We start from the raw sequence: 15,238 nt of genomic DNA, 5'->3' as shown, positions 1-15,238 counted from the left end.
TCTCTGTAATTTGCTTTATAAATATCCTGTCATTTAAAAAATCTTTTAATAATACACTCTATTAGTAAAACACATATACTATTGGTGTGTGTTTTAAAATGTGAATATTATCAGTATATACCATATTAATATATTACTTAGATTTTAAAACATACTCAAGATATAGAAATATCAACATAATAACAGTTAATAGGAGCTCACATTATTTCTTCCTGTACCCAGTGGATTGCCATGGGATTCATATTATGCTGTCTATTTTGGTGACCACTGCTATGACAGAAGCTTCAATCATGCAGAATATCACTCTAGCTTGTTCTTGCTCTTTATTGCAGATAAAAGCTTAAGAAATGCATTAATGATTAATAGCAAAAGAAAAATGTATGCTATTGGAGCTTTGTTTGTATCTTATGAGCTAATATAATCTAGTGTTCACTTCTGTACCAACTTTTCATCCTTCTACCCTATGCCTGGCACAGAGTGAGTGTTCAATCAATGTGTGTTGCTGATTGAATGACCTTCAATCCTGTTCCTTGCCTCTCTGACTCAACACAAATGTAAAGCAGAAAACAGATGCCTCATTCTTTCTATAACATGGGGGATTTTGATTGCTTTTCTTTTGGTGTGGCACAATCATTATTTTCAAATGTTATTTATATGTTTCAACATTTATTAAATGCCAAATATTTACAATACATCAGGGGAAATAAAAAATGAATGCAAACTAGTCCCTGCCCTTGAGAAGGTCAATCCTAGAGAAAGGAAGTGGTATTGCAAGAGTAAGTGTTTTAGAAGAAAGGGGGTGACAATTTTCACAGAAAAGCCCTAAACCGGAAGAAATTGTTTCTAGCAAGAGGATCAACAGTATCTCAATATGATTATGATTGTTTCATTTCTAGATCCATACAGCTTTATATTATAGAGATTTTCAAGTTCATGCTATCATTTCTTTCTCATAAAAATAAATAAATCAACAAAGACAGTATGATCTCCATTTTACAGAAAATATTTTAACTGATTCAAAATTATGAAACTAAGAACCTAAACCAGATCTGAGTCTAGATTCAAAATTACTCTCATCATATCAAGTTATATTCTTTTCTAGAAACACTAAAGCTTAACATATGGCTATTATTTCTAATAAATTTAAATCCATTTACTATATGTGGAAGTTAACTTTCTTTCTCTCCTTCTGGTTTTTGTTCCTGATGAGACTGTCTCTCATAATTAGGCCACTGTACTTAGTTTCTATTCTTCCTTATTTAAACTCTTTGTTATTGTTCAAATAAAATTAATTTTGTTCCAATCATAGATAATGCATGCTTATTGCTGAAAAGATTAAAAGTAAGAAAATACTGATTATCCAAAGAAAGGCATTATCAACAAGTTTCCTATTTATTCATTGTTTATAAAATAAATTTTATTATTTATAACAATTCATTTTGATGACCTGCAGAGATTTTTGGTTTTGATTTATGCTTATTCTCACATCACTGGGATTTCTACATGGGATCCATCCCTTTTAGATTTATTTTACAATCTAAAGATCAACCACTTTGACTCCATTTTAAAAGTTAACATTAGCATTTATGGTTTTATTCCCAGTGTTTCTAGAGTTCTATATTTCCTTGTACTGTGTCTTAGATAACCTCAGTATTCCTAATCACCACCCAGTTTCCCCCACTACACTGACACTCTTGAAACCATATGAAAAGGTCAAGTGCTTCACTATCTACACACTGCCCATTTCTCTTCATTACCTGTTTTGCCTGCCCCACACCTCCCACCTGCATTATCATATACATGGTTGCTTACACTCATTTGAACTTCCCCAAAATTGTCCAGATCCCCTTCTTACAAGTCACCTGGAACCTCTTTCTCCAGCTGATTTGCCCTCCTTTGCATGGCGCACAAATTCCATGCTCTCTCTTCTGTTTAAAAGAATGAGTCATCTCACCTCCAGCCTCTTTCTTGGCCTCAGTCGTCTTTTCTATTACAGATATATGGCCAGGCTTTACATATATATCTTCTTCCGTGTAATGCACCCCACAGAGAATACTTCACTCAAATGCACATCGTTTTTCCCCTGAAACTAGGGCATTTGTTCAGTGTTCACCATTGTCGGCAAATACTTGATGCAGAATTTTTAAAAAAAAATACAATGAAAAACAATGACAAGACCAAGTAGCCAATCAGTGTAATGTCCCTTCTCTCTGCACACAATCATCTCCAGCTGTAGGCCCTTTATCTTGACAGTTCATAGTACAATGCCCACACATAATTAACCCAAATAAACCCACTTTTTTAAAAAGCATTTTGAAGACTTCAGCACAAAAGAGCACTTTTTGGTCCAGATCCTGTACTATTCTGATTTTTTTAAAAGACCACACAGAAGCCTCATCAGCAGTATCCTAATTAAACTCATCAGTTCACAGATGTTTACAGGGAAATGATCAGCAAAAATTTTCACCAAGAAATCCTGTTTCCTGAGAAGAGAGATGGATGATAGTTATAGTGATGAGAACTAATATTAATAAATACTTTAATGTGCTTGCCGCTTTACATAGGCCAACATATTTCTTGTCGTGCCAGATGGGTTCATTCTGCTTTGCTTCCTGGGGTTGTGATCCTCAATGTCTGTTCCTAGGCTATTGTGTAAAATTCTTTGGAGTGCTGGTTTGGTATTCACGAAGTTCCTAAGGTGCTCGTTGTCATGAAAGTATCTTATTTCTCCATCCATTTTGAAAGATAGTTTTGCAGGGTACATCAATCTGAGTTGGAGGCTGTTACATAGGCCAACATATTTAAATCAATATCCCATTGAGACAGTGGCTATTATCTTTCCTATTTTATAGATGCCATAACTGAAACTTAGAAGGTTAACTAGGATTCCCAAGGTCACAGAGCAAAGAAGCACCACGACCAAGGTTCAGATGTCAGTCTGCATGACACAAAAGCATGTGCTCTTAATACTATGTTCTGTTGCCAAGATCATAGTACCACCTGCCCCATGACTAAAATCTTTGTAAACTTCTCAATTCTTCAGTCACCAAATAGAAACCTCTGAATTATCGCTAAGCACCACTATTATTTCCTTTAACATCCTCTCTTTTCCTACTTTTCACCTTTGCCCTTTCCTTAATGTCTACATTCTAGTCTCACAATTTTCCTAGCTAGTCTCTTAGCAAAGTCTCTCTCTGAAAATACATTTCAAGATTATATTTTTTGGATTATTTTTCTGCCTATATTAAAAATGGCAAAAGGTGCAATTTATTTAGCATTGGCCATATTTCTATTTCACAGATAATCTGATGAGCTGCGTACTTTCTACACTCTGGAAAGACAGACAATGAGCCCTTTCCAAAACAGAGCTTTAGTATCACTTATAATTTAATCCAGTTACTTTCTAGCCTTTACAGTCTTTTTCTGTTGGCATGGCATCCCCTTTATGTTATGCCACCATATTCTTTTTCTCTTCTCTTTTTGTTAGTGTAAATGTTTCTGGGGCCATGGTCACAGCTTCCAGATGTTCCTAAGTATTCAGTTTATGAAAGAAAACACCCCACTTCCCTAAGTATTTTAAACTACTCTGCATGATAATTGTTTGCAAACTGTCATTATTTAGGAACTGCTACTGCCTTAAAAATAAGTGATTAATCAAATATATGAGGAAGGTTTTGAAAGGATAGTGAGATATGTTAAGCTACATTCCTCTTTCTTTCTTCCTTTCTTTCTTCCTTTCTGTCTTTCTTTCTTTCCCTGTGTCAATTTTTAGGATGATGTAATATACTCTAACTGCTGCGTTAAGCAAGAAGTATAATGATTGTGTAGACTTTTATGATACTTCGGAATTTATGTTACTTTTACATGTAAACTTTGAAGGAGACCCTGTTTTCATAACAGGAGAAAGAAAAGATGATGTTAGCCCTAGATTTAAAATGAGTGAGCGCAAGGACAGTTTCATTTTCACCTTTCAGGCAGTCTGTAATCCGGTTTGTGCTTTGCCATTTGAATGTTGTGTGACATCTTTAAGATCAACTCTTTAAGCATCAGTATTTCTCAGCTATAAAGTGGACCTAATTATTAGTGTCTACATCAAAGATCTATAGAGAAGATAAATTATATGATTTGTATAAAATACATGACAGCACTCCCCCAAATATATAACATAGTGTATTGAGTTAAATATGAGTTCTATTGTTTTTATTTCTTTCTTATTAAGGACTGTAATAATATTCAACTATGCACCCCATACCTGTAGTCCCTCTACATGGTCCCTTTCTGCATCAGTCTGTTTACCTATTAGCTCATCCCACAAACAACTGTGTCCTGTTAAGATGTGGGTTTTATGGGAACAGGCATTTATCTGGAAGAAGCTGTATAGATGAGGATTAAGAGTACAGTCTCTGAAGTCAAACTTCCTGCCTTTGAATTTTGCATTTAGCACTGACTAGTTAAGTGCTTTGAGTAAGTTTCTTAGCATCGTGGAATGCACTTCTCTCACCTGTAAAATGAAGGTTATTATATTAGCTATCTCAGAGGCTATTGTGAGGTTTGACTTTATTAATATGTGTAAGATATTTTAGAATAGTGCCTGGCTTTTTTTTTTGGTACCGGGGATTGAACTTGGGTCCTTCTGCTTGCGAGTCTGGCTTTTTTTTTGGCAGTACTAGGGATTGAATTCAGGGCCTTCACAGAAATCTATATTCTCAGCCATTTTTAAAAATGTTATATTTTAAGACAAAACTTCACTAAGTTGCTAATATGCACAAGCTGGGCTTGAACTTGTGATTTTCCTTTCTCTGACTCTCAGAGGGCTTCTGAGATTATAGGCCTGTACCACCTCAGCAAGCAGAGTCTGACATTTAATACAGCTCTATAAGTGACTGTTATGATTACGATTATCACATATTTATTGTAACATTATTTATTTAGCACAAAATTAGAAAAAACTAAGCATGCATAATAAGAGATTAAATCATTGTCATAGCCATGTAACAAATGCTCTGTGGAAAATAGAAGTCACACTGTTGAATAATATTAATGTTATGGGTGAATAATCACTCTGTTTAAAAAGTAGGTTCCAAAAGAATGTGTATACTATGACCATAATAGCTTAAATAAATATATTCAAGAAATACTATGAATGATCTTTATTTTCTTTAATATTTTTCTATTTTTAAGTAACATGTATCACTTTTTTTAATCACCCAAACTGTAACATAATAAGACATTTGACCTCTCTTTTTTTCTACAGATACTACTCTGATTATAACATGTCAGTTCCTCAGAAAGAAAGTCAGACACAACATTTTCAAATAGCATCAATGACTATTTTATCTGCTGTGGCTAATGCTTAATCCATCTGTTCTGTCCAAGTATAATATAAATACTAAACTAATTTTTGCAATGTTATCTTCAAATATCATAATTCCAGATATCTTCCTGTTTGAAATTTCTCTTCAGCTGCATAGGTTTAATTCTAATATTGCTTTTCCTCCTTTCAGGTGAACAACTACAGTTTAGAAGAAGTAACACATGAAGAGGCAGTAGCAATATTGAAGAACACATCTGATGTAGTTTATCTAAAAGTTGGCAAACCCACTACCATTTATATGACTGATCCTTATGGTCCACCTGATATTACTCACTGTAAGTACCACACTTAATGTCATCTTTCAGCAGCATGTCACATGGCCAAAACTGGAATTCTACAAAATGATTTTCAAAGTCCTCTACTTGCACCATCAGTCCTGTATCGCTTCAGGAAATACTTCAGAGAGTACGCCACACTTCATTATCATATTGCTTTATAGCATCTTACCTGGTGTTTTGAAGCTGGGAACCTCAGTGAGTTGGCAGGTCCACCATTATAGCATGGTTTAATGATATATATGTGGACAGTGTGGTTGCAATAATGTAGTGGTTGCAATAGTGTAGGGGCAACACATTCCAAAGGACTATTTCTCAAGCTGCATTGCATGATCATTCTCATGCCACAATATTCTCTCTTCCTAGTTCAGATCTATAGAGTAGCAGAATGGAAAAGAGACGCTGGCAAAATAAACCACAGATAGCTCTGTGCTTATTCCTGAGGAAGGGGATCTTATACTTAGCAATGAACTTGTGATCCCTACTCATCATCATTGCTTTTACCTTTACCTGAATTTGTTACATTACTGGAAAGCAAGAAAAAATAAGCGCTCTGACGGTAGAGGCGGGCTGAGGAAGAGAGTTCTGAATCAACAACAAACATGAGCTGCTGTGCTGGAGTCCTCACAAAATCCAAGATTAATGTATTCACTATCATAAAATATGGCCTCAGAAGCTCCATAAGCCCCGTATTTTCTACCCTGCTAATAGGTCAACAAGAACTTTTCTGAGGTTTTGTCTTTGGGCACTAAATTTAAAAAACTATTCACTTTATATGTAAGTTTAATAGATTGTTGACATAAGTAAGCTCACTCATTTTGAAATTATGAGAGTCTCATTGTGAATCTAGGAGCTCAGAATATCATCAGGACCTGCTACTAATTAGTACTGCAGTCTAAAGAAAATTGTTTAACCTCTCTTAGATTTAAATGTTTCTCTTGAGAAAATTTTAAGGGTTGAATAATTTTGTTACCTGCCATTACATAAGCTATTTCTTTTCTTGATAATGATTCTAAAATTGCTTGCCCCAAAAATCAATCACACACACACACCACAGACAGAAACCTGAGACTAGTCTTACCTTAAGATAGGAAGGAATTTTAACTTTCAGATTTTTACAAACTGGATAAATTTAGAAAAATCAACTCTAAGAATCTATGAGTCATCTCATAAAGGGCATATAAGGTCAATGTCAAAGAGAGAAAAGTTAGAAAACAAAACTTTCTAATCAGTTCAAGAAATATGTATTGAATACATTAATATGTATGTGATGCTTTGAAAGGTAATGTTGTGAAATGTAGAGGGGATACCATCATGGCCTTTTTTCTAGGAGTTTGGTTGAAAAGTAAGCTAATTCAAATCATACATAGCTGCAACATTTGGTAGAATAAGAGGTATATATGAAATAGAGATAAAAAATACATTTTCTTTAGGGACTCAAGGGAGGGAGATAAATCATCTATCTGGGTATGATAGAAAAGTCTTTATGCAGAGGGCACCATTTGACTTGTATCTTGAAGAATTGTGAGTACAACATTTGAGATAGGGAAGGAGAAATTAATTGTAGATAGTTTCAGTGGAACAAAGGTACAGATATTGGGAAATGCAGGTTCTGTTTGAGGATACAGGATAAGAGTAAGGGAAATATTGAAATGAATCAATTTTGTAAGAATGATAAGGGAATTTATACTATATTCAATAAAAAAGTGTTAAATGGAGAATGTTTAAGCAAGAGAACAACGTGATTAAATCTGGATTTCAGGAGGGTTTAATTTATAATATATCAAGTGGATCTGAAGAGAGAGTGAAGTCCGGAGACAAGTAAGATAGTGTGTTCAGTTGCTTAAAAAGATGATGAATTATGCCTGCCTCATAACTCAAGCTCCCAAGTTTGATCTCCGGTACCAAAAAATAAACATAAAAATAAAAAAGGTCATGAATTAAGGAAGAGAAATGGAAAGAAAAGGCAGAGATCTTAGCTTTTCTATGATGATAATATAGCATAGTTTGGGAGAAAGTCTTATATAAGAACTTATTCCTCATGAGGCTTTTACTTTTGATGATTGAATATTAATTACGTAAAAAGAATGAGAGCTCTGCAACTAGAAAAGGAACATTTTTATTTCTGTAGAAAAATAATTATCATTCTGAAAATATGTGTGCTGGGTCTCTCCTCCAATTCTTTTGTTCACATAATTATACTAACTGGGCTTTATTACAGCTATCCTATCCTAGAGGTCACCATATGCTTATGTATATTAAATGTAAACAAACACCAACTCACACCTCCTGGAGGACAAGAAAATCCTTGGCATGTAGCAAAGCCATTCTATTTTTAACCTATCCTCTAAAGTATAGCATAACACGTTGAATCACCCACATAACAGGTTTCATTTCATTTCTTTATTTTTCCCAATCCCGTAGCTTATTCTCCACCAATGGAAAACCATCTACTCTCTGGCAACAATGGCACTTTAGAATACAAAACCTCCCTGCCACCTATCTCTCCAGGAAGGTACTCGCCAATTCCAAAGCACATGCTTGTTGAAGATGACTACACCAGGTCAGCTTTGCTTGTTGATTAATCGGGTTTGATGTCATTACAGGAAGGCTCACATTTGCCTACCATGTCAACTGTTATTTTGGGGATTTACTAAGGCTTCTAAGTGTCATTCAAATTTATTACAGTCTTGCCTCAAGTGGAAATCTGCAAACATTTGTAAATATGTGTTACTGTCCTCTATTGAGAGGTAAAATCAAAAATTCTTTAGGAAGAAATTTTAATAGATATTTATCCATCAGTGGTGATTTTAGACTTTCCATGTATCATCCTATTTGAGCTTTTTAGCTGTTCTGTCGAACAGGTATCGTTACTTGAGAAGAGAAGATACTGCTGACGTTCTAAAGGAAGGACGTAACATACCAAAAGGAACCATCTGTTTAGTTGAAGTCAGAGCTGAAACTCTGCACATTTTATTCATGCTCTTCTTATTCCATGTTCTTAATACCAATAGACATATGTAGTTCATCCTCTCTGTAATGTACTAACTATACAAGGGGTGCTCAAAAATGTGTTCAAATTTGTACAATCTTATTGTAGTAAACAAAACATTGTCGTTATCTCCCCAGATATTCAAAATACCACCTCACTTGGAACACACTTATCTCATCATTCTTGGTGATGTGTCTTTTATTATAATACATTTTTAAAAATTTAAATATTTACCGTATTTTTGATTACCCCCACTGATCAACCATTTATGGCAATTCCTGTCAAATAAAAACATTATAATATGTCCTCATCCACCTTATTCAGTGGATCTGGAATTATGAGACTGGTTACTCTTCTCCAAGGTCAGAATAACCATGAAAGGTAAACATTTTGAATCTATTTAGGACACAAAGAAAGCAAGAGCAGCACAATTAAAAACACATAAAAGAGGACTTCCAGAACTGCTTCAGAAAGTGGCAAAAACAATGAGATACATGTGTTTGAATTGAGAAAGAGTACTTTGAAGATGATTAATGGCAATGTGGTATTTACTGTAATAGATTTTTTTTAATTTAAACATCCACCACATTCTTTGACCACAGCTGGTAGGTGAGAAGGAAAAGATCAAAATTAACTCCAGGTGATTTAAAATTAATACACTCTGTTAATCCCAAAGGGGAATAGGGCCAGATTATAAGAGCAGAGAATTACATTGCCAATCCCATAAGTAAAGCCAAAGGTATCAGTAGTTCTCTGAAAAAGCCAGGGCTGACGGTCAACAGAGAAGACCAACTTAGTTCATTTAAATGGTCTCTAGTGAAGATTCAATAAATATTGAGTGATTAACACATTAATGAATGAATGAGTAAATGAATAATAAGAAATTTATATTTTTCTTTATATTTTTATTGATTTTGTTTCCAAGTAATATACACTGTACTCAAAGTAATATATACTTTAATACATTTGGCAAAGAAATGCAAAGATGATTAAGAAAGAAAAATCTGCCTCCAAAGGGCCCTAGTTTGAGGTATCCAGTGTGACATCCTGTCATGTCACATCCTCTCTGTCCCCATAAACATCTACACAAATGCATGCTCAGAGAAGTGTGGGGCTAGACATTGATTTTACAAAATAAGTTCACATTTTACACATTGCTCTGCTATTTGATTTTCTCCTTGAAAAATACTTTAACCAAAAATGAGATTAAACATAGATATGTACATTTATTTCTGTATATTTTGTGTGTTAAAAAATGATAAAGATGGATTATTTGAGCTCTGTATCCTGCCTTTCTAATTGAAGCCATTTGTCAGCCTTTTAAAAAGTAGAGACTTCCTGCTGGGTCATGTGCATTCTTTGGCCTTTCTGGTCTTTGCTATATCTTTTTAAATGATTAAGCATTTTCCATTTGTTTTCTAATACCAGGTTTGCTGAAGTAGCTTGTTATATATTTAGCCAAGAAATGGAATGTTTGGAAGCTGAACATATGCATCTGTGGTGTAAATCAAATATAAATTTCCTCCGATGCTGAAATGTCTGATCTTTATGCTCTCAATTAAAATGAGGGCTTCAGCAAAGATAATCCTCATGGCTCTATAAAGAATTGTGTAAATATAGGCACCTTTATCTACCAGAGCAATGATCTATTTGCTCTTGCCCTGTTGCTAATATTTGATATGATTTTAATTTGAAAAATTCATTTTATCTTAGTAGGCTCCATAATAAATTAACATTTATTAAAGCTTCTTCATAATCAAGACCCTTTGTTACCTGTTTAACATACACTCTATTTAATCCTTCCAAAAACAGAGATAAAGCTTTTCATTCCCATTACAGATATATAGAAATTAAAGTTCAAAGAGGTTGAGGAAACAGTTTTTAAGTATAAAATCTGAGTTCCCCTATGGCTTTAAAACCCTGACTACGAAGAAATATTTAAATTTTCTCTTTACTTTCAAAGTGAAAATCAAGTTCTATAAAACTGTACTTATCCAAAAAATACCGTGGCTGGAAGGGCACCTGAGAGTTTTGATGTGCTCTAAAGACAACTAGAGGAGCCATGAGACCTGCCTCCATCTCTGGCTGTGAAGTCCTGGGCAAATCATTTCACCACTGCCAGCCTCAATTTCCTCCTCTGCACAAGGGAATAAATCTATCTCAACAAATTGTTGTAATGATTAAAGGAGATAATTCATTTAAAAACACTAGAATAGTATCTGATCCATAATAAAAACTGAATGAATTATCTATTCATTATCTATTTACTGTACCTAGAGTTAGCATGGTTTCTCATCCAAGTCAGAGATCACTTGGAATGTTCTTATTTAGATGGTATCCTGGGAAGAGAATTAATTCCTATCTACAGTGAATGCGCCCTGCTTTCTTCCTGTTTCTGATCTTTCTGTTCTACTACAGGACACTCTCACTAAATGATTCTGTGCAAAATCTTCTGAATGATTGCTGCCTGGTAAACTTGTGAAGTAAATTAAAGCAATTCACAAACATGCACACCCCTCTGACCACTGTCTGACCATTGCTGCTGTCCTCTCACATGTGCCTGTGCTGTAGGCATTACTGTAGGGCTCAGAGGTATTTGCTAATGTTAACTGAATATTTCCTCCTAAGCAAGGGGCACTGCACTAGAAATGCAAAACTGAGTCATAGCATCTAAGAACCACTAAACAGAACCCAAAACATATGTAATCCAGTGGTTTATCCAATCCCTATTCCCTGGTTATGCAGACCCTGCTTCCTCATGAGGTTTTTCATAAAACCTAATTTATTAACTGTTTCAAAATATTGAAATATGTATATTCTGAGGTCAAAATATCCTTTCTTTGCTAAAAAAAAAAATAAGTGACCAATGCCAGTTATTATGCCCTTGATTAGGAAATTAAAAGATAGTAATTTTATGTCATTCCTAATTTTTTAAATGTCAAATGTCTTCTGAATAAAGTTCAAAAGTCTGGGAACAGGAACCAACAAAACTGGATCACTTCTGTGAAATGCTGTCTTGTCACTCTAGCAGAGTTCCCTAGCCCCATAGGAGGCATTTAGGAATATTTATTGAGCTTAAATTTTACATAGATGCCCCAGGAACAGATTATGAGATCAAAGGCAGTTTTAAAGAAAAACTAACTCTTGCATCTGAGCTTCAAAAATGTATAAGCATTGGTCAGAGTCAGTAGATCAGAAAAGTTATTGGTAGTAGGGGAGTAGCTGGTGCAGACACAAAAGAATGTGAAATAAAATAAAATGAAAGCAAATGTTACAGTTAGAAATGGAAATGACTCATAAAATAAAGTCATTTACCTACCCTTAAACTATCTTTACATTCCTATGAATTCTCTCACAATGAACCTACCTATAAGATAAAACATACAGAGTACCAAAAAAGCTTATGTTTAAGGACTACTTTGCATTTTCCTACAATAGTAAATCAAAGAATGAATCTCTAATGGTAGCCCTTGGGCCACTAGGCTTCTGTTTCTCTAAAATGATGTTTTTTTCACTAATTGTTTGTTTGTTTTGGTCTGGAATAAGAAAGTAATAATTACAAAACACTACAATCAAAGATCACATGTAGAGAGTGTCCTCTTCACATATTACCTACAACTATGGATTCTACCTTTATTCTGTGAAATGGAAACTTTCCAAGAACCTATAAAATCACATCAAATTGGAAACTTTTGTGTATAAGATCATATCTTAGTCTGTTATAAGAAGTGTTTCTCTTTTTGTCCAACTTAAACTCACATTTTTATGGCATATTAATATATAGTAAAAGTTTTAAGCAATTTTGATTAGAATAGTATTCTAATAGCTTATCTCCTCACTATTTAAGAGATATTTTTCTGTTGATTTAAAGAGCATAGACAAAAATCTTTGATAAATTTCTATTAGTAGAATGCTTACTGAGTTTTCTGTAAATCGGTATTCAAAAGAATGCTTACTGAGTTTCCTGTAAATTGCTGTTCATTATGATGTAAATATTTGGTTTTCAATTTTTGGAAAATACCTGTGTCAAGATAGTTTTTGGCTCAAGTATTATAATGTGTCAGAATTGGAAGGGCTGTAAATAAATCTAGAGTCTAATCTTCCTCCATCTGATGGACAACGAGCACAATACCCAGAATGATTTTAGTTTTTCCTAGTCCAAGAGTCAGATTAGAACTTAAGTTTTTGAATACCCAGTGTTCAATATTCTTTCTATTTTTCTAAGCTAATGTTCATTATCTTTTTTCTAGAATAAGAAAGCAACAATTATAAAACATTGCAGTCAATCAGGGATCACCTGTGAACAGTGTCCATTTTGTATATAACCTACAACAATGGTTCCCAGCCAATTCTTCCCTAGTATTCAGAAGTGAAAACTATGCATCCTCACCATCTTGGCTAAGTTCTCTTAAGATATGCAAACAAACCATAAGTGTTGAAATGAAAAAAAATTTTGGATACAAAGTAAACTACTCTTTTAAGATATGGACACTTCTAGGACACACATGTGTAAATACCGAATAGTTTCTCTCGTGTGAGAAATTGAAAGTGTAAATAAGGATGAAAATGATTAAAATGAATAATTGATAATTTGAAATAAGAAAAGGTCCAAGAGTTAGGGGATAGTGGGAGGGGAAGGGGAAAGGGAAGAAGGGAAAGGAAAAATTATGACAAAGAAAAAAAAATGGAATCAAACTGTGTGTAAATAGGGAAGGGTGGAGGGGGTAAAGGGTGCACAGGTAATGGGAGAAAAAATAAAAACTATGATACATCATGTTCTAGTACAAACACCCAATGATAAATGTAAATATATTTTATACCTAAAATGTACCAATAAATATATATATAGAAAGAAAGAAAGAAAAGAGGAAAGAAAGAAAGAAAGAAAGAAAGAAAGAAAGAAAGAAAGAAAAGAGGAAAGAAACAAAGAAATGGATACTTCATTTCCCAAGTTATAGGAAATGTCACTGTGCAGTAAATGTCATTATGAAAATAAGGGACATAAATTACGGCTTCAGATATATATATTTCCCAGTGTTAGAAACCAAATTTTCTTAGCCCCAAAGGTATACCCAAGTGTCTTTCTGTTTCCATGTAGTTTGGTTGATCAAAACACATAGGCTAAACAAGATCACAAGGAAGATTTCTTGTTCAAGGATGGCTCCAAACTATGACTCTGATACTCACCAATTTAATTACACTATTTACTAAAAAGATACGATCATATCAATCTGAAGTCCACCTTCCTTGTATTCTGCCCAAATTAAATAACACTAGTTTACTTGACCTGCCATGTAATGAATATCCAAGTTGTATTTTCTCTTTCTTTGATTTATTTGTTTACTCATTCAGTGAATATTCAGTTTCTACCACGTATCAAGCATAGTTGTTAGCAATAAATTCACAATGGGGAACAGATAAGACAAGGTCTCTACCCTCATGGAATTTACACTTCAGTATATTAAATAAGAAATATCTATGTATATATAGATATAGATAGATATAGATATAGGTATATCTGAGTTAAGTGCTAAGTGATACAAAGAAAATAAAATAATGTGGTAGGCAGTGACTACAGAAGAGAACAACATGACATAGGATACACTGAGAGTACCTCTCTGAGGAGAGAGCATTAGAGCTGAGACCTGAATAATAAGAAGAAAGCAGTGATATAAAGATAAAGGAACATCCTTGAGTCAGGAATAAGTGTAGTGAGTGCCTAAAAGCAGATGATCTAGTGGGAATATATAAAAAATAAAGGAGAAAAGGGCAGGGGCCAGATGATATAGGACTTTGTAGGTAATGATAAAGTAAAAGTTTATTCTTAAATACATTGAGAATCCATTGAAAAGTACAATACCATTCATAATAACATGACGAAAAATTAAATACTTAGAAATTAACCTAAGGAAACGAAAGACCTCTACAACAAAAACTACAGCACTCTGAGAAAGGAAATCAAACAGAACATCAGAAAATGGAAAGAGAGCCTATCTTCCTGGATAGGCAGAACTAACATAGTCAAAATGGCCATACTTCCAAAATTGATATATAGATTTAAAGCTATACTCATCAAAATACCAACATCCTTAACAAAACTGGAGAAAACAATTCTAAAATTCCTATGGAACCAGAACAGACCCTGAAGAGCAGTATCAACTTTGGGTAATGAGCAAAGCGGAAGGCATCACAATCCCTAACTTGAAGTTTTGTTACAAAGCTGCTGTGATAAAAATATCATGATGCTGACACAAAAACAGATAGGAAGATCAATGGAAAGGAATAGGATACAGAAACAACCCCAAGCAAATTCAACTATTTGAACTTTGACAATGGAGGAAAGACAGCCTCTTTAATAAATGGTGTTGGGAAAACTGGCTAGCCACATACAGAAAATTAAATCTAGACTCATATCTTTCACTGGGTACTAAATTTAAATGGATCAAAGAACTAAAGATTAAAACAGAAACACTTAACCTTCTGGAAGATAAAATAGATAAAACTCTTGAAGTCAGACACATAGTCAAGGACTTTCCGAATAGAATCCAGGTTGCACAGGAAATAGTACCAAGAATCAATAAATATGATCATATCAAA

At 34.0% G+C, this 15,238-nt stretch overlaps 1 protein-coding gene across 38 annotated transcripts in view; it reads left to right on the top strand.

Annotated features, from left to right (window-relative positions):
• The window catches only part of Dlg2 (discs large MAGUK scaffold protein 2), a 2,046,311-nt gene that overhangs the window by 1,523,361 nt on the left and 507,712 nt on the right, over positions 1–15,238 (top strand). For all 38 annotated transcript variants that reach the window (XM_087212053.1, XM_087212052.1, XM_087212046.1 and 35 more), the window contains 2 exons: positions 5,505–5,649; positions 8,074–8,212. In XM_087212053.1, coding sequence (XP_087068179.1) covers positions 5,505–5,649; positions 8,074–8,212 — 284 coding nt within the window. The remainder of the gene's footprint in view (positions 1–5,504; positions 5,650–8,073; positions 8,213–15,238) is intronic.

The sequence above is a fragment of the Heterocephalus glaber genome, unplaced genomic scaffold (genome assembly GCF_053883595.1).
Source record: "Heterocephalus glaber isolate CG9 unplaced genomic scaffold, H.glaber_assembly_v1.0 deba00001429, whole genome shotgun sequence".
Taxonomy (NCBI): Eukaryota; Metazoa; Chordata; class Mammalia; order Rodentia; family Bathyergidae; genus Heterocephalus; species Heterocephalus glaber.
Note: the sequence above shows the minus strand (reverse complement) of the source record. Positions and strands in the feature narration are given on the sequence as shown.